Below are 21,021 nucleotides of genomic sequence, written 5' to 3' on the forward strand. Positions count from 1 at the left end.
ACTTACAGTCTTTCTGTTTGTGGAGCAACTCTTTGGTGCTTGGTGGTGGCACGCCTAGCTTTCTACTAAGAATATGTAGCACAGTGCCAGACAATTTAAGTCGGGAGTTAGTGGATCATGAAGTTATATAGTTTAAGGGAAGGTAGAGGAGAGCGCAAGGGAGGTGATATATGATTCTCAGTAATAAGCAGCAAAATACCCTATTGCTTATCACTGTTTTAAAGGCCTAAAAAAAACATGTCAAACTCTTTGTCCTCCAGTTGTTGCAAACTACAATTCCCATTGTGTCTGGATATCCTACAGCTTTCAGACCATCCTGGGACTTGTAGTTTTGTAACATCTATAAAATCCTTATGAAAATTATGAAACTTTGAAAGATTTTTTTTAAACCGGAGTCGGAGTCGGTACAATTTTTCCAACTCCGACTCCGACTCCGATTCCAGCCAAAATGAGCTCCGACTCCGACTCCACGACTCCGACTCCAACTCCACAGCCCTGAATCACGCTCGTAAAATTATGACCACACTGTTACATTTACGATAACGCTTGTATATAAAGATCACTCAAATTTTTTATTACGATAATAAATACGGACCTTAACGTATGTTTTATGATCATCATCCAACGGCTCGTAGAACTGTGATTGTGGTTGGGTGATTGTCAACCAAACCCTTGATGGCAGCTTTTTACATAAAATAATGTAAATGGTAGATTTTTACATCAGACAATATAAACACCTGTAAGCAACCGGTGAAGAAATTAATCACTTAAAATTAAAAACGTAGCTTGGAAAGATCTGTTTTTTGCAGTGATGTGTTTTTTGCGGTATTCACTTTTTTATGACCACCTCACGAAATTGTAAATATGAATATAAAACCATTCTGAATAAAAATTTAATTTTTGTCATTTAGCTATAACTAAATTTAGGGCCTGTTTACATGGACAAGAGCTAGCCCTTTTGCCGAGCTAGCCCGGAAAACGAGTCAGTTTTAAAATTGAGTTTATATGAATTTTTTGCCAAAAAAATAAAAAATGATATTGAGGTCAACCTGGCTTTTTCTAGCAGGGCTAGCCCCTTCATCGGTAAAATAATAACTTTTAAGATGGCGGCTAGCGACAAAAAAAACACATTGCATTTTAACAATATGTTTAACTGGTATTATAACAAAAAATAATGCTTCTTAAAAACCTAATTGTATTATATCAGCTTCACAAATTTAAATATGATAATTTTTTAAATATTATTCTTTTACGAAAACGATCACAATCACTTCAAAAGATATAACAAGCAAGAGAGAGGCGCCTTAAAAGAAAAAATCGTAGTTGCTGGTTTAAAACTGGCAGAACTGATTTATGATGGCATAATATAATAACTGGTGTAGCTTCCATTGATGTATGGAAAACAAATTTTAGGCTTTCACAGTTTCTTTTCATGAATTTGGTTTCAGAGTTAAGCCCTTATTTATCTCCTGACCATTTTTCGCCTAACTCTAGAGCTCTATCAGCCAGGGCCGCCGAGAGCCTTCAAGCCGCCTGGGACAAAACCTTTTTTGGCGCCCTTGTAGATTTCGCTTCATATATATACTTAGCATAGAAGCAAAAAAGTACATTATGCCTTTATAGCTACTTTAACTTTATTTCATTTTTTGCTAACTAACCGCATCATAAACAATTCCTATTTTAAATAAAATTTTTGAGCTTTTTTAGAGACAAAATTATAAATTATTTCATTATATTACACTGATTTCGCGAGATCATTTTCAATAGACACCATCATAAGATTTGAAAGTGGCTCTTGTCCCATGGTGGCTCTAAAATGGTTTTTTATAATCTTAGGTTTACGAAAAGATCTTTCACCCTCTGCAACGGATATTGGCATTGTGTGAAAAATGATTAATTTCGAAAATATTTGTAAATTGCTTCAAAAAATTATATTTATATATATATATATATACAAATCGGTATTTTGATTAGTAGCTTTGTAAAACCAACGTAATTCTTGGAGCATTTGTTTATCTTCTTCACATTCTTTTACCCTTTTGGAAGCCAATGCCCTATTTTGGGCACAAGAAAGTTTTTTACGATTCATTATTAACAGTTACTGTAAATAACCGTACGCATCAATAAAATAATGGCATTGTCAACTATGCAAATTCATCAAAAGATTATAAACTCAATCTCAAAAAGCTAATGTCATAAATCAATATTTCAATAGTTAAATATAAATCATAAACATGAATTACCATAAGTTGATCGTAAAGAGTTGAAAAATATTTACTATTACTTTCTAAATTCTGAAATTTTCGAGGAATTAAAAATAATGTTATAACGCGAGTAATATATACATTTCAATTATGGCATTTTAAGATTAAAAAAACTATTTTTATTTTACTTCGGCATCTGGCGCCCCATCGACATCTGCCGCCCGGGACAAACTGTCCCTTTGGCCCCCCCCCCCCCTCTCGGCGGCCCTGCTATCAGCAGATAAAAAAGTAGCTATCACTTTATATAACTTAAAAGATACTGGATCTTTGGTAAATTATAAAAGTAAAACAACTAAAATTTTAAGTACACAGAAGTTTCAAGTTTTATTATTAAATTTATTATTTTATGCGGAAGCTTTCAAATTTTAAAAATGTAAGAATTTGTACGCATGCGTACAAATTTATATAAGAAATTAACCGGCCCGTTTGCCGAGATCTTGGCAAAAAACCGCTATCCAGTTATTACAGAGATCAGTGGCAAAAAACAGTGAGATCTCGCTATCCGGATAGCTCGTTTATTCATACAAACGCAAAATAAAATTAAGTTAAAATATTGTTGATGTCGATATCTCGGCAAACGGGCTGGCTCGGCAAACAAGCCACCCCGCTTTTCATATAAACAGGCCCTTAGATAATTGAAATTTTCCTTCAACAAAACAAAATTTTGCGATAATTCAAGATTATCATCTTTTTCTAGACTTTATGGATATCAGCTTGTAGGATGACAATTAATATTAAAATAAAACAAGCTTATCTTTTATATTTTTGATTTCTCATTGGGAATTTATTTGGTAATTCAAGTGATAAACGACTTTAAAGATATGTAAACATTTAATCTGTTTTTTGCGGTAAAAAAAAAAAAATCTGTTTTTATGACATATTAACGCGTAAGTGTAAATTTTGCATAAAAAGTTTTTTTGAATTAATTCTATTAATTTTTAATTATTTTAAACTAATTTTGAAACAATTAATTAATAATTTTTTGATTGATGAAAGTAATTTAAGTAATTTATGCTGTATTTATGGAAAATCTAATAGTTTTGAAGTAAAGGAAGCAACAATTGCCACTCTCGAAAATATGAGAAATATGAAGTTCTTTCTCCAATTGTAGCTTTATAAATAGTTTCCAAAGAAACCTTATCAGTTAATGCATCCTCTAAAAAGTATGCCACTACAAAGCAAACCATTAGGTGGCATTTAAAAAAACAACAAAATGGAGAAGGTCTGAAGAAAACTGTTCCTGAAAATGTGTTTACTGAACTTAAAGAAGAACAATAAATTGCAAGGCTTGGTGTGTCATCCAATTTTTAGGCTGATCCTAAAACGAAGGATTATTTAATTAAGGCTGCTTCAGACCCCCGAAAGCTTTGCGGATTTTCCGATAATCCACAGTTCAAAAATGTACTTTAAACTGAATATTGGATAAAATCATTCTTTAAAAGAAATCCTGGTATAGTTCTTCGTGTCTCTGAATCTATTAGCAGCGCAGCAGTAACGGTTCCAGGCAGCACAATCAAGAGATTTTTTGAAACTTTTAGCAATTGTTTAGAAAAGAATGGTTCACTTCACAAAACGATAATTTATGACAAATAAAGAATTTAATAAATAATTCCTCGATCGTGCAGATGCTTTCTACAATGTTGATGAGAGAAATTTTGAATTAAACCCGAGCATGAAGAGAATTATTTCTAGAAAAAGGTGCGGAAACAGTTTACAAAATTAATTCATCAAGACCTAAAGAAAGCATCGCTGCCCGTAATTGTTTTGGAGCTAATTGTTCTATGTTAAAAACCCAGGGTCATTTTGAAAGAAAGTTTACTCTCAGCGTAGTAAGGCGAGTCAGTAAAATTTTATCCGAGAATTCCAACAAAATTCCTAACTTTGACAACCTATAACTTAAGTTTTAAATGAGATGAAATACATTTGAATTCAATATTTTTTATGAAAACTATATCTGCTTGTGTTAAAAAAAAAAAAAAAAAAAAAAAAAAGAATGTGTGACAGTATTTTGGGTTTTTGTAAAGTGTATATTTGAGGTATTTTGCAATTTTGCTCTGTCGGTTTGCATCAAATTAACGTAAATGAAATTACAAAGTATCCTTAATTTGAACATGATTATAAATCAAAAGAGCTAGAACATTTGTAAAGTGTTTAAAGCTGATAATTTTATAAAAAACATGTTATTTTTACTCAAAATTACTATGTTACCCACTTATTAAGTAAAAGTACTCAAAAAAATGAGATGCTAGGAGTTGTAGCTCTTTTTCTTCTACTTTCTCAATGAATTTTCTATTGTTTAAATGTCTTTGCAATAATTAAGATATTTCCAGCACCAAGCAAGGTTTAACTTAAAAAATAGAGTCCAAGAACATCAGATTTCACAGGTCTGGAAATTATAGCTTATGCGCAAATAAACGTGTTTCTGCAATAAAATATCTAATGGTTTATTGCGGACCAGATGTTTACCGGAAATATCTCGATTGTTCAAACTAATAACCGACTGACGGCAGTTTTTTGAAAAGCACCTTAACTACGCTGAGCTGTTAGCGGTGATTTTCTATTCTCTAAAACTGAATCTGGATGAAAAAAACCATCGCTCTTTCAAAGATTACATTAAGGGAAATGATAGGGAATTAAAAGATGTTGCACGTCTTGTTTTCATGTTCTAACACAATCACTCAAGTCAAAATATTCATTTTAATAAACTAATATAGATAAAAAAAAGTGAAAACAAAATCAAAGTCATCTGAACCTGTTGCTAAAAAGCAGCGTGGAAGACCAGCTGATATTCAATAATAAGTATTTTATGTTTTTAGTAAATTTTTGAATATATTGAGAAGTTAAAAAAAAAAATTTCTTTCATCCTTATAAACTAAAATGCAATAAAAGCAATTTAACCTTAATGTTGCTTAAACTTAAAGCATTTTTTCTCATAAGAATTACATTATGGCTATTTTTTAAAATACCGCAAAATACAGTATTCATACCGCAAACAATAGATTAGTCAGTAAACTTCGTTTTTTACTAATTATCCATTCACACAAAAAATAAAACTTGTTTTAATCAACTAGTGACACATTTTCCATTCACACTGCCTTTTAAAACCTTGTTTCAAATAAATGAGTTTAAAAAACGGTAGCTAAGTAAGACAACATCGTGAGGTTACTTTGTTAAAAAACTCTTGTTTGAAAGCCGTGAGGTTTTATAAATCTATATAATAATAATAATAATAATAATAATAATAATAATAATAATAATAATAATAATAATAATAATAATAATAATAATAATAACAACAATAATAATAATAATAATAATAATAATAATAATAATAATAATAATAATGATAATAATAATAATAATAATAATAATAATAATAATAATAATAATAATAATAATAATAATAATAGTAATAATAATAATAATAATAATAATTATAATAACAATAATAATAATAATAATAATAACAATAATAATAATAATAATAATAATAATAATAATAATAATAATAATAATAATAATAATAATAATAATAATAATAATAGTAATAATAATAATAATAATAATAATAATAATAATAATAATAACAATAATAATAATAATAATAATAATAATAATAGTAATAATAATAATAATAATAATAATAATAATAATAATAATAATAATAATAATTATAATAACAATAATAATAATAATAATAATAATAATAATAATAATAATAACAATAATAATAATAATAATAACAATAATAATAATAATAACATAATTGAAAAAATTATTTTTATACGTATTATATTAACATTCTCTCTTTTCATCTCTCATAGGTCATATATGATACAGTTAAGCATATATTTATGTGTATTATAAGTGTGATTTGTGTTTAAATAACAATTTTTTCTTCGATATCTTTGAAAATCGATATCTCTTCATTTCGTGAATTTTCTTTTTTTTTTTTTGTTTTTAAAAAATACTTCAAAGTAGACGTGACCAAATTATTATATAAAAGAACATTTACTTGAGTTTGCTAATTTAAATTTTATTCGGTTTCGTAAAAATAAACCTGATTTATTCTGGTGTGACAAGGATGATTAAAAAAAGGTTTAAACTGAATACCGTTTTAAAAGCGAGTGTTTTTAAAACTCGGGTTTTGTTGGTGTGAATGGGGTATAAGACTGTTAAAATGCGTTTAAAATAGAATGTGAACGATATTTTCTTTACTGCACATTTTGGTGCGCGTGTCGCTTGAAAAAAGCATGACTCATGACTTATAAGTGCTCAAAGTTTTTAAGAACGTAAATACCGCAAAAAACAAATCTTTTATCCCTAGTTTTAATGCATAGATTGATATCCGTTTTTTTTCTAATACTTTGAAGCTGCATTAACTGGGCTAAAAGTATTTACTTTAACTTTATTTACATCTAACTTAACTTACTTGAAGATGATAAAAAATCATGACACCTGAAGCCCCAAATTTAGAAGTTTAATGTATCAGAAGTTCAATATGATTAGCATTTTGCCCAATTCTGAGCCTAATTATGCCCAATTCGCTCATTATGATCATAAAAACAACTTGAGACTTTTTCAATCATCAAGAGGATTCTCATGGGGGGGGGGTAAATAAAATTTATTGGAATTTATTTATAATTTATAGAAATACTAGTTTAAATTTTTGAGTTTGCATATTGCAATTAACAAAAACAAGTTAATGGTTAACAAGCTAAAGAGAATAAGACAATTTTAGAATCTACTTTGTAAAACACTATGATGACATACAACAAAGTTTTCAAGAAAAATGAGTTAAAATTGCTTAAAATTGCTTAAATTGCTTAAATTTTATAAAATTTAAATTTTATTATAAAAAAATTATTATATTAATTTATTACAAAAAAAACAACCTCCCTTAACAAAGTAAATCTTGACAATCAAGAAAGTCATTTGTCACCCTTTTGTTGAGAAAAATGATTCCTCTGTGGAGAATTATGCAGAATATGAGAAGCTATGATATTATGAGTATGACTTTAATTCATAAGTTTACTTAAATCTGTTTTAAAGATGGTTCTTGATGTTCTAAGTAACTCGCCAATTTTCACTGGTAAGAGTTGCACAGTAATTTAACTTTAGAATTCTACAATACAATTTTAAATGAGTAATTGAACTAAAATCAGTTGGGAATATCTAACTTCACAATCTTCCAAATATTCATTAGAGATACTGAACATCAGAAGATTTTGGTCTCCTTTTAGATATATTGGCTCCAGTTGAAGCTTTTATCTTTAACTATATTTACTATTTGCACCTCTTTGAACTTGTTTTCAAAGTCTTCTAGTAAACATTGCAATTTCCTCTTTATGATTCAAGCTTATTATCATACTGATTATTAGATAAGTACCATGAAAGTTTTTTTTGTCTATTTGAAATATGGTAACTTTTTTCTCAAAACAAAAATAGTCAATGACAATTCTTTTATTTCTCTTAAGAGGGAAATAACACGTTATAAACTTTATAAATAATGCAATACTTGTACAAAATGTTAAGTCTGGAAAACAGTTCTTATTATTAAGTTTTTCTTTTTCAAACAAAAATAATGTCACTTGAATCCACCATTTGATGCAGTAAAGTTCATTGGTGTTAAACTGAGTTTCTGAAAGTTCTAACTCTTAAATTTTTTAATAATTGTACATATATTCTCAGTCCATTACACAATTAACTGCCTAACATTTTCAGTACATAATTTTTAGCAATGTTCATAAGCTTGTTAAAAAGTGTTGTGGTGTTAACTAGAAGTATATTAAGAGCTTCTTTTTTGTCAACACCATGGGTTATGTCTTTTAGTGTAAACAAGTCCTGAAAATGTTCTTTTATAAACATTTGTGACAGCAAACAAGTGCTGTTTTTTAGTCTTTATCTTGAACATCTGTTAATTCATCAAGAGCTATACTGAAAGCTTTAGTACTAATATCCTTTTGTTCAGCTGTAAGCCAAGTATAAATTCATGAAATTAATTATCAAAGTTTAGATTCATTTGGACCTAAAAAGAAAAAAGATTCTCTATTACTGTAAGGGTCTAAACTTTTGGAATCTTCCAAACTTTAAAAGTTCAATTGTTAAAATTTCTTTCTTATTTGTTAATATTCTTTATTTGATCTGAATTTGATGGATATTCCTTAGTAAATGTCCTTTGTTTTAAAACGGCCATTAAGATGATCTTATCTTAATAAAAAAACTGGGTTGTATATTAAACACATGGGTTTATTTTCTTAGTCAAAAAATACTTACTCATTTTCCCACTCTTCTTGAAAATATTTTTTTGTAGTCAACTTACCATGGTATGACCTAACAAAGCCCTATGCTTTAAGAAAGTCCTAATTTAAGAAATGACAAATTTCGTATATATAAAAGAAACATTTGCGGAAAATAACTTTGTTGTTTTAACTAGATATCTAGCTAGATAAAATAACTCAACTTTTTTCTCTAAATGTTTATTTTATGTATACGAAATTTGTTATTTCTTAAATTAGGACTTTCTTAAAGCATAGGACTTTGTTAGGTTACACCACGGTAATTTTGTCAAGATATTGTAACCATTTTCGATACAAATTTGATATTACATAACATAATACAATCATTTCAGTAAGCCGCAGAATGTAAAGAATGCAGTTTGGCCACCCTGTGTTGTATTTTAATTTTTAGAGTGCTCTTACGTCTTTTTTTTGTTCACTTTGTTTTGTTCTTTTAAGGATCCCAACACTTGTTGCGCGTGTTAAGCATCTTTGAAATGTGCTAAAGCCCTATGTCGTCATTTTTAATCATTAGAAAAAAAGACCTTTCACTATCTTTAACAGAGGGTGAAATTGTTTTGTCAAAATATTAATGAATCAAACGCCCACTATTCATGCAAATGCTACTGAAAGTAAAAACTGCACTAAACTGGTTAGTCAACGAGCAAAGGGAAAAAGTGCACCGCATTGATGATTGTCAATTTAATAGTTGTAGAGTTTCATATTGTAACTTTTTTGACTTTTGGACAAGCAGCTGCTACTATCCTTATCACAACTAAAATCTAGAGAACTCGTGTAATATATGGAGAATTTCAATCGTGATTTGGAAAAGGTGTGAAAACGATTGCTCTTGAAAAGCAAACAACTTTAGGAGAAACTCCTTCGATTATTTGCTGGAGAGAAAAAAACGTGAAAAGAGTTTTTTTTTTTTTTTTTTTGAGCTTAAAGCATTCGAGTATCTCCTTCATTCGATGGTAGCTATATGAAGCCTCGTCCGGTTAAAATCTTCACAATTCGAAAAAAAAAGCAAGTATTGATAAGCCTTTCTCCCGACTAAAAAAAAATACAAGATGCCTTCATGTATCTTTTACTGATGTATTACTTCCAAATTTGTCTTAAGTAAGTTTGCTATTGCATATAAAAGGTTTGTTTATTGTTTGTTAAAAACAAAATCTGTATATTAACTAAATGCTGATTAGCAATTGATGTAAAACTACTGATGTTTGTCCATTTAAACTACAATATTTAATGTAGTAAGCTTAAAAATTACTTAAATTTAGACTATTTACCTTAATATTGTGTGAGTACTTTAAGATTATATCCTAACAAACAGTTTGACTTCTTAATCATCTACTCTCTACAATAAAAATTTGTTAAATATATATATTTTTTGTATTAAATTTAGCAACTTTGTTGTTGTAAAATGGAGTTATATTGTGTGTTTACGTGTGTGTAAACGAACTAATTAACAGCTTTATCTATTTCTTTAAACTATTTAAAACAGCTTAAGATTCTCCATTAAAATTTTAATTCTTTTTAAAATATTTCTAATTTACTAACATCTTTCCATGAAAAATAATCCCAAACTATTACTGAGCCTTTGTCATGCTTCACTTTAGGTTGTATGCATTTGGTGAGCAGGCATTCTGATTTTTTACACCAAACTCTCTGTCTTTTCAATGTTTTTAGCTCAAACTTTCTTTCATCTGTCAAGAAATATTTTTCCAATAATAAAATTAGGACATACTGACATTTTTGTGTGCAAATTCAAGTAGTTTATTTGATTACTTTGTTGTTTTTTGTAAGCAAATGCTTTTTAATTTTAAAATATAGAATCACTTACAACATCTTAACTATTCAGTTTGTAAAATTTTAGTGGATCATAAAATATCATATTTATGCCAAAAAATTACTTAAAAAAAATCAAGTTAATTCATAGTTACATTAATAGCTATAATATTATGGTTTTAAAACTTGTTTTTCTTTAAAATGAATTTAGGTTATTATCACATTGCTTATGTTGCTAAAGCATGTAGTTACACTGTTTATGTAATTATACGCTTTTGAATTTTTTTAGCTTATGTTGTGGGAATTAATTTAAATTTTTAGTTCTTTTCACTTAGAAATAAAGTAAAGATTCATGAACATCTTTGTAGAAAAAAGTTTTCTTATTTTAAAAATTATTATGATAAGAGAAATATTACATAATCTTTGTTTACTTTTCATTTTTTAATATATAGTATGTTTACATTTATGCATGTACATGTTGTTTATATATACACATACACTTGAAACTGCTAACTTACTAATCTTCATTTTTCTTTGCTGTTGTAGAAAATAATCATTATAAAGAGAAATTAAACTTAACCCAAGAACAAGCATTTTTTAAAATTGCTATTTACTAGGAGCTGATTAAAATGTCTGTTCGCCAACGAAAACCTCGTGAGCCAATTCAGAGTGAAAGCTTTAATTTCAAAAAGTCCAATATGAAACCCCTGTATGTTCAACACCATTATTATGGTGCAGTTCACCTTTTGGGAGTTATTCTAGTATTATTTTTACTTATGTATAGTGTTAGAGTATCTGATTTATTTCTTCCTATTGCTGAAGATGTAACTAGTGCAAACGATACTTTTAGTGGTTCTCGAGCTCAAGAGCACTTATTTGACCTAACTAACATAGGTCCCCGTGTTGCAGGGAGTTATGAAAATGATATAGAAGCTGTAAACCTACTCATTAAAAAGTTGAATGCTATTAAGAATGAAGCTAATAAGGGTTTTAATATTGAAATTGATGTACAAACAGTATCAGGTTCATTTGCTTTTGTCCAGAACATTGTTGCTTTCACGAGTGTTTATGAAAATATTACTAATGTATTGGTTAAGATCTCATCTAATCCTACAGATACATATTTATTAGCAAATGCTCATTATGATACTGTCATGAAGACCGAAGGTGCCAGTGATGATGGAGTAAGTTGTGCTGTTTTATTAGAAGTTTTACGATGTATTGCTTTCAGTAATCCTGCCCAGTTAAAGCATGGAGTGATTTTTTTGTTTAACGGTGCAGAAGAAGGTTTACTTGCAGGAAGTCATGGATTTGTTTCAGAACATAAATGGTTTCCATTGGTAAAAGCTGTTGTTAATGTGGAGGCTGCAGGGTCAGGTTTAATTACTTTTTGATTTTTACAAACTGAAGTTCTTACTTAAATTTTATCACCGTTTTTGAGACTGTGCAAAAACTAATATTTTACCATATTTATTGTTTTTATACATTTTCATTAAGGTGGCCGTGAATTTGTGTTTCAGACTGGTCCAGAACATCCATGGATACTCCAGTCATATGCTTCATCAGCTAATTACCCTTTTGCTTCAGTTGTTGCTCAAGAAATTTTTCAAGCTGGATTAGTTCCATCTGATACTGATTTTCGTGTTTTTGTGCGTTATGGAAAACTTGTTGGTATAAATATTGTAATTTTGGGTCATTGTTAAGTAATTCTGTTTTCTCTTAATGGTCAGAATGATTCCATATGACAAAGAAATTATGTTATTATGCTATGTGAATTTCTAGAATTTGAATTCTTTTACACAAAAAAGATAAAAAGTTACAGTTTTTATGGAAATCTGTTACATATTTTTTTTTCAAAGTGTTACCAGAAAAACTAACATTGTTGCAGCAGTAGTAAGTGAAATAAGATCAAAAATAGCTTTATTGCTTTGTTCTTCAGCTGGGGTGCACTCATGTTAGATGTTGATGTGCTTTGATAGAAAAAAATCTTTATCAAGGCAACTCCAATCAACCTATTTAATAGTCAATTGATATCAAGGTTAACAAAGTTTCAGATATAATTAAATAAAAATTAACTTTTTTTTAACCTTTTTGGTCAGGAAAAGTTCCATTTCTCAATGGTTAAAAACAACATTTTTGCCTTTTAATGAAGATAATGCTGTGTCTTTAATAGGATTTTGAGAAAACTCTCTATTGTAACCTGCTACCTGAAAACCATACCATCAACTATAATTTGAACTATTGTTTCAGCTAAAGCAAGTGATTGATAGAAAATAGAATGATTGGCTGATAGAAAGACATGGTTTATTCTTCATAAAAATGCTTGAGCTCATTTGAAATAACAAATCCTACATTATATATATATATATATATATATATATATATATATATATATATATATATATATATATATATATATATATATATATATATATATAATGACACTATTTTCTTTTTTGAAGTCAATAAATCATCAAACAGAATTTTAATTCAAAATATATCTCATTAAACTCAGATCATTCTTCAGACTACAAACTATCAGTATTGAAAACTTAAAATTAAAATAAGAGCAAGTAAGGAAATAAAAGATCTTGTTAAATTTGAGAATAAATTTAAATGTATTATTTTCTCTAAAAAAAAACTTAATCTGATGTAATCTGAACCTATACTTTCATGAACAAAACTCTTTTAAACTTAGAATATTTGCTTTTCTGCTTTTCTTTTTATAGGAAATTTGCTTTCTATAGAGATTTTTTTTTATTCTGATATTGACATAGGTATTGATCTGGCTTTTATAAGTAATGGTTATGTTTATCATACTCGCCATGACATTGCAAAAGCCATCCCTGTTGGCTCTATCCAGCGATCTGGTGAGAACATTCTTGGATTGATAAAGACAATAGCAAATTCAGACTACTTAAAACATCCCGCAGATTATAAGCATGGAAATACCATTTTTTATGATTTTCTTGGATTATTCATGGTGTGTTATCCATTTCGCTTGCATAAATTGTTGTGCTACCTGAGCTGCTCTGTCATTGTTTTATATATTTTGCTACGACTCTTCAAGCAAGTGAAGTTATCAGGTTTTTGTTTATGACTCTTTTTTTACTAACCTATTATATTCCATTAACTTGGGTGACTTTGGCCACTGTTTGTTATTTTGTTTCTTTGCAAATTGTATCTTTTATTTCTCTGCTTCATTCTTTTAATAAATTATTGTCTTATTATGAGTTTTTTCTAATCTATTGATTGCAAGTGAACAAGAAAATAATTAGCAGGGAAATAAAATCACAAATAGTGGCTCAGTTACTCTAGTGTCCAGGCACCCCAGTTTAGTGACTGAGTTATTCAAACCTCAAGAAGTTGTATTAAAAAGATTGTATTGCATTAAGTTAATATTTTATTTCAGCTGATCCTGAGGCTGCCACGTTTGGGTCTGTTATTTTATCCCTACTTGTAGTTAACATCTCAAATATAATGGGACTTTTATCGGCTTTGGGAGTTTCCTATATTCTTATAAAATTTAATGCGATGATGACTTGGTATACTCATATGTGGTTTGCAATACCCTTATTTGGTTTTCCAGCTTTGTTTGGTATTAGTTTGGGACATTATTTGGGAAATTTTATAATTAATAAGGTAAGATTGTTTATGATCATTTTAAATTTTTGAATCATATAAATGTATTTCTATATTCTTGTATTCTATTAATACTTAATTCAAAGCTTGCATTATGGGCTGCAAGATTTCTAAGCTTTTAAAAGTCATCTTTACATTTTAAATGGTATATTATTGACATTTATTTTTCTTTTCTTTTAGTTGTCACAAGTAAATATTCGGTCTTTTATGTATGCTGTTTTGTTAACTTATTCTTGCTTCTTGTTTGTATTGAACCAGTATGAAATTAAATCATCTTTTTTAATATGGCTTTGGCTTTTCTTTCCTTTTTTATGCATATGCCTTCCATATGATTATTTAAAGCTAACACATAGCAGAAATCATACAAAAGTTTTAGTTTTGCATGTACTGGGATCAATACTCCCTATTTTGGTCACCATGTATCATCTGCAAATTTTGTATAAGTTTTTTGTACCCTTATTTGGAAGATCTGGGACTGAAATACCAGGGGATGCAGTATTGGCAATAACTACAGGGTTTTCTTGTATTTTCATATTGCTTTATTTGGTAAGTTTTGTGTTTCTATTTGACTATTTTATTTGGCTATTTTTTTGTCTTAAAGTTTTTTTTGTTGTAGTTAAAACAAAGCATATCTAAGTTCTTAGTTCCTGTTGATTTCAATTTATTTGTTTTAGTTTAATCTTTTTCATGGAGCTAAAAATGGACATAAGCTTGTTGCCTTAACTGCTTTACTCTCCCTTATATCTCTACTTGCTGCATTAAGTGGCCAACTAGAGCCTTTTCAAGTTGGTCATTATACCACTCCAAAGCGTATTTTTATGCAAGTAAGGTTAAATTGATTTCTAATGATTTGAAGATTATAGTGACAGTAATTAGGTCATAAATATATAGACTAAATTTAGAATATATATGCTTGATTTATATTTCATGGTAGTTTGTGAAAGATTGTTACTAAAATTGCTTATAATAGGATTTATTGTTGTTGTAGTATCTTGCTATTTGAAACCTAAAATGTTAAGTTTTAATGCCATGAGTTAATGACTGTGTTTTAAATACTTTGACCCTACATTACTTGACAAGTGCTAAAAAAATTTTTTTTTGAATTTAATAGCATCTTGTCAGATTAAATGCTAGTTAACTTGAAGATTAAAACTTAATTTTATGATAATTACATCTTAAAATTATGCATGTATAGAAACCTTTAGGTTTTAATGCCACAGACTTTAATGCTTTAGCATTTTTTACAAGTTAGCATTGCATAAGAACTTTTGAATCACTGTTATTTCAAATTTTAGATTTATAAGACTTTATGTTAACTGTGAAATATATAATAACATCATAAAATGTTGTATTCACATACTGTGATTTGGGGTGACTTTACATAAGCAGGGTGACATTACACAGTGAGAGGGTTCCCACAGAAATGTTACATAGTGCATTAATAGTAACTTTTTAAAAGTTTTTTAAACATTGGTTTATCACTTATCAATTTAAAATAAAAAGGTATAAACATTGGTTGCAATATTTAGACATCAAAAAAACAAACAATTTAAAAAAGGGTTATGTTGACATTCTGTCAAATGTCTTAATACTTCTTATGCTTAAAGCATATTTTATAAGTGCAATAGCCATATTAATCTTGGTTTTCCAAATTAGTTTATATAGAATAAAAATCTTTTTTAAGTTAAAATAATTAAAAATTTTTTTAAAAAAAAAAAAAAAAACATTGAAGTGCGGTGTGACTTTACAAAACAGCATGAGAAAATTATTCTTTTTAACTTTTATTGTATTTTGAATTTTATATATTGTATATATTGTAATTTGCATTTAATGATAATGATGAATTTTTATGTTTTTTATGTGTAAGTAAGCTGTCTATATTTATTAAACTAAAAATAAAGATAATCAAAAAGCCAATAAAATATGCTATTTATATCACATACATAAACTTAGGACAATCTTATTAGTTTGGATTTTACTTATTAAGTTAAACATGGAAAGAAGATATAATGGAGATGTTGGAGCTTGGAGATACCATTTTTGCAGGAAAGAAAATGTTATTGCAGCTATACAGGATTATAAGAATGGACTCTTTGAAAATGTGAAGAAAAACAAGGCATTCCAATTAGAACAATTCAAAAAAAGTGCTAAAAACAAGTATGTTTTTGCATATGGTGGGCAGACACTATTTACTGTTTTGCAAGAAAACCGTATGTAAAAGTATGTGGAGGCTAGAGTTATCTATTATCAAAAATTGACATTAGAATAATAAAATGAATTCTAAATAAAGAAGGATGAACTGTTGTATGTTTTAAGGAGAATCTTTAGTTTATAAGCTTTTTGAAAAGGCATAAAGAATTTTTATCTGTTGGACAGAGTGTTAAGCATGTCATGCTCAAATTCATTCCAAGTATTATTGTACTATGTAATACAATATATTATACAAGTATTATTATAATATATTTTGATAATTTAATAAAAAGCAGTAGTAGGCTTTCTGAAGAGAAAAACTTGAAACAAGTTTTTCTAATGATCCTGGAAGACTAAAGTTACTTATAAAAAGAGGAACAAAATACCCTGAGTGAATCAAAATGCAGACTAAGAGCTTAACATCTGTTATGTTTGTGAGAACTACCACAGTAAAGGTTTTTCCTCCATACATAGTGTTTAAAATATGTGGGAGTCATGGTGAAATTTGGTCTAAAAGATGCACAATTCAAGTAATCAGTTTCTTTGGTTTAATAATGCATATCTTTCTGATTGGTTCAACACTCAGTTCCATACTTCCATATATAACCTTTCTTTGCATCTAAATATGGATATCATTATATTGTATAAAGAGCATGATAATTATTTTGAATTTTTTCTCCTAACCAGCACACACCTTATACGACTATTAGATGTTTGTTTCTTTTGGCTATTGAAAATGAAGTGGAAACTGATTCTTACCAATCAGAAAGAGCAAAAAAAAAAAAAAAAAAGACATTCAACATTTTCAAATCTTTTAAAACTGTTGTGCATAGAAATTTATCTTCATGAAAATTCTAATCTTCTATCAGGTTTTCTATCATAATTGTTTATCACTTTAAATGAGCTTAGCAAATCTAATAAATTCAAAAATAATAAATGCATAACTTGTTATCACAATATTCCACAATACCAAAAAAAGTATTTTAATTCTAGTTTTCTATCAGGTTTTGAGGCAACTGGGATCAAACCTTTGGAGTGAAATCATATCCAGAAAAAATGAACTGATTTTAAAAGTGACAATGATACTGCAAAATGATAGTAAATGAAGCAGTTTTTGACATTTATTGCAGTAAGCTTTGTGTGGAAAAAAATTGGAGCTAAGAGATAAAGAATTAATATTCAACCAAGAAAGTTGGTTACAGGCGAAAATTTCCTAGGAACTTCATTGACATCAGTATTACTTGAAACAAAGCAACTACAACAAAAAATAAAATAGAGACATTATGTGTATGAGGTAGTATTCATATTGGAAGAATCATTAGAATATCCTTAATAACTGTGAATGTATATACATATATATATGTAATATATATGTATAATATATATGTATTATATATGTATAATATATATGTATTATATATGTATAATACATATATATGTAATATGTATAATACATATATATGTAATATACACAAAAAGAATTATTAGAATTTTCTTAATAATTGTTTAATTTAAAAAAGAAGTACTAAATAAATTTTTACCAAAATTTGTTTACATCTTACTTACTTTAAAGTCATCCCATGTCATGGCTTTACACAGTTTAAGTTATTTAAAGTTACAACTTTTTTTAACTTGCCTATTGCCATTACACCATAAGGTATATCTGTGCCAATTTGAAATCTATTTTAATCACTAACTGCTTAGATAATCAATATAAACTAAAAAAACTGTAAAGACACCCTAAAGAAGTAGCAAAGCAAAATAAATCTAGCTGCATTTAACATGCTAAAGAGCTGCATGGCTATTTTATTTTTCGCTACAAAATAGAAACGACATAAAACAAGCACACAACCAGCAACCAACCATGTTTAGCGTCAATATAAGCCATTACTTTAGCATAAGCACATAGCTATAAAAGAACCAACTAATAATTAATGCAGTCCATCTTTATTTTTTCCCGCCATGGATATATATTTTGATATTGTATATTGAAAAAACTGGCTTGTTATTCCTGGCCAATTAAGTTGGTTTAAGTCCCCCCTCCCCCTCCCCTCCCTCCCCCTCCCCCCCGCCATACCATGGGGCAGCATTACATATTTTTAAAAGTTTTTTAAATTTAGTTGTATATACCCACAGTATATACAACTAAAGTTTTAATTTTTGATGGTTGATTTTTAATGGTCAGCTGATAATTGTTGGATTTGATGGTTAGATTTTATTGGTTATTTTAAATGGTTGACTTTAGAAAATTATATTTTGATATTGTAAATATTTTTAATTATTAAGCATACAATACGAACATTCCACAATTCAGATGGTTCTATTCGAAAGCAAGACTCTGGAATATGGTTACAACCAATGGACTACATTAAAGTCAAGGAACTTGAAGATATTCCATTTTTTAAAAATATGAAAAGTTTGGCATGTGAAGGTTCATATTGTAGCTTACCCTATTACTATTCTATGAGGGTAATAACAAGGTTTTCAAGTTAAATATATTTTGTATGTGTTAAAGTAATTTTTTTATGCATACAGCTTCAGATTAAGGAAATATTTCTCTTTCTATTCTTGGTTAAGAAGTAGTTTTGTTGTGTTAATTAAATTCCTGTTGTAAATTTTTTAAATTAGCGTATTGTATGTATGGTTTTACGTTTTTCTTTTTTTTTTTTAGAAAACAGTGGTATCTGTTAGGAGAAATGCCTGACGGTGGTCAAAATCCTCTTTCAACAAGCATTTACACTAGAGAGTTAACTCATGAAAATAGAATACGTTTTCATTTTGACATTGAAGGTATTACTGTTATTGTTTTTTTTTTTTTTGCGTCTTACATTCATGATGGTAAAAGACATTTAGAATTAGTGAGAAAAAAAAATTTCATTAGCCAAAGTAGTTTTTTTTTTTTGCGTCTTACATTCATGATGGTAAAAGACATTTAGAATTAGTGAGAAAAAAAAATTTCATTAGCCAAAGTAGTTTTTTTTTTTGCGTCTTACATTCATGATGGTAAAAGACATTTAGAATTAGTGAGAAAAAAAAATTTCATTAGCCAAAGTAGTTTTTTTTTTTGCGTCTTACATTCATGATGGTAAAAGACATTTAGAATTAGTGAGAAAAAAAAATTTCATTAGCCAAAGTAGTTTTTTTTTTGATAACACCAAGGTGCATTTCATTAAGAGTGTTGAGTGTAGTTGGAGAAATGAGATTTAGGATTTAGGAATGCCTTAAGGCTTGAACTTTAAAAATAAGTATTTTGCATAGTTAATTTGCTCACTTATGTTTTAAATGAGCTTAAGAAACTTTATGTGACTAAATTATTTTACACACCAGATTCATAGTGAAAAATAATAAATTCATGACCTGTCATCACAATATTCTACTTTTCCTAAAAAAGTATTTTAATTTAGGACCGGATCATATGAATCTTTTTCTCACACTAAAACCTGGTGTAATGTTAACCGATTGGTCACTGTACAAGGAAAATGGCAGTCACATTTATACTGAGTTTGATTATCAGGAACCTGGTGGCGATGTTTACTTTGTGTTTTACTCTCATGGCTACTACGCAAGTAGTTGGAAATTCTGGCTTGAATTTGAGGTTGCATTTTGTTTTTGTTTTTTTGTTGTATTTTTGTTTAATTTTCTTTTATTAATTTTATAAAATATTTGCAAGAATGGTAAGATGCCTTAACATATACTCAGTAAATGAAATTTATTTGAAATTTATAGGCAGTTTCCCTTAAAAAAATCCTTTTTTTTTTTTATGTATTAGCGTACATCTGACATCTCTATTGATTTGGCAGAAATGGGTCTAGCACGTCATTATTTGCATGGGAAGATGTCGCAAACAAAGTTTTTGCAGGATACTATTTCTGCTCTTCCGCATTACTTTTGTGATACTGCTTGGACCAGTAATTACGATAGCTTCACCCTCCGGTAGAAACACAAATGATTTTAAAGAAACGTGTATATTAACAATTAAACGTGCAATTACAATTATGTTTACTAGGCGAATTCAAAATTGTATATAAAAATTTTTTTTTTTTCAATTTTAATTAGGCTACCCTCTAATTTGATGTGATTTGTGGTTAGGAAAATAAGCTCTAATTCGCTTGTTTAAATAATGTGTTTTAGTGATTCAAAGTTGTAAAAAAAAAAAAAAAAAAAAATGGTGATAAAAAAAAAAAAAACAACTTCCTATTCATAATTAAAAACTTCCATATTTGGTTGTTTACAATCTCATATTATAAACAACCTAAAATGTAACGATATTTAAAAACTTCCATTTTTGGTTGTTTACAATCTCATGTTAAACTCATGTCTCAACCTAAAATGTTACAATATTTAAATGTCTCTTGTTAAAGTATTCACAAGAGTAATCAATAATCACTTTCTGTTTCTGTTTTGAAGTTTTTGTTTAACGGAATGGTCATGAGATATCTGCAATACTCGACAATCTGAAATATAAACTGCTATTTAGTTTGATCAAGTGTTAGCACATTGTTAAAGGCTGTCACTAACTTAGCAGCACGCTCTGCACAGTTATTGCTGATTCTCTTGTTTACTATTTTTTGCTTGGTATTAAGATTGGCAGGGCAGAAACTCCATATAGCTGGATTACAAGCAAGAAAAACTGCATCAATTTTAAGTGAATAGATTCATTGTTCTTTGAGTGACGAAAGTTCTTTCCTGTAAAAAGTCTTTTCCTGCAATTTTGAATCAACTCTCCTGAGATCAGTCTTCTTTAGTAGAATGTTTAGAGTAATAATTCGTTTAGCACCTGTAAGGATTTGACTACAATGTCCGGAGTAGGGAATGTCCGGTTCTTGATAGGAACCGAACGAGACCCGACCCAAACGGGA

General features: G+C 28.4%; 1 protein-coding gene across 4 annotated transcripts; it reads left to right on the forward strand.

The window, feature by feature from the left end:
* The first annotated feature begins 9,197 nt into the window (after nt 1–9,197).
* LOC145192057 (endoplasmic reticulum metallopeptidase 1-like) lies at nt 9,198–20,193 on the forward strand. Of its 4 annotated transcripts, none has more exons than XM_090084803.1 (11): nt 9,198–9,661; nt 10,948–11,707; nt 11,828–12,001; nt 13,108–13,416; nt 13,743–13,972; nt 14,153–14,518; nt 14,647–14,796; nt 18,449–18,642; nt 18,834–18,952; nt 19,567–19,757; nt 19,932–20,193. In XM_090084803.1, the coding sequence occupies exons 2-11, from the start codon at nt 10,960–10,962 to the stop codon at nt 20,097–20,099; spliced, it is 2,649 nt and encodes an 882-aa protein (XP_089940929.1). In that variant the 5' UTR covers nt 9,198–9,661; nt 10,948–10,959; the 3' UTR covers nt 20,100–20,193. The 4 variants fall into 4 exon arrangements, with proteins under 4 accessions (XP_089940929.1, XP_089940944.1, XP_089940922.1 ...); XM_090084818.1 differs by having other exon boundaries at nt 9,287–9,661; nt 10,948–11,702; XM_090084796.1 differs by lacking the exon at nt 9,198–9,661 and having other exon boundaries at nt 10,843–11,707.
* The last annotated feature ends 828 nt before the right edge of the window (nt 20,194–21,021 follow it).

This window comes from Hydra viridissima, unplaced genomic scaffold, assembly GCF_058129835.1.
Source record: "Hydra viridissima isolate aposymbiotic clone 2 unplaced genomic scaffold, HvirCarnegie_v1 scaffold_1, whole genome shotgun sequence".
Lineage (NCBI taxonomy): Eukaryota > Metazoa > Cnidaria > Hydrozoa > Anthoathecata > Hydridae > Hydra > Hydra viridissima.

Bases quoted from the DNA above. Each gene is read 5' to 3' on its own strand.
- LOC145192057 (XM_090084803.1), top strand. From the start codon at position 10,960: ATGTCTGTTCGCCAACGAAAACCTCGTGAGCCAATTCAGAGTGAAAGC. The intron at 13,973-14,152 runs GTAAGATTGTTT...CTTTTCTTTTAG, and splicing joins GAAATTTTATAATTAATAAG to TTGTCACAAGTAAATATTCG. The intron at 19,758-19,931 runs GTTGCATTTTGT...TTTATGTATTAG, and splicing joins AATTCTGGCTTGAATTTGAG to CGTACATCTGACATCTCTAT.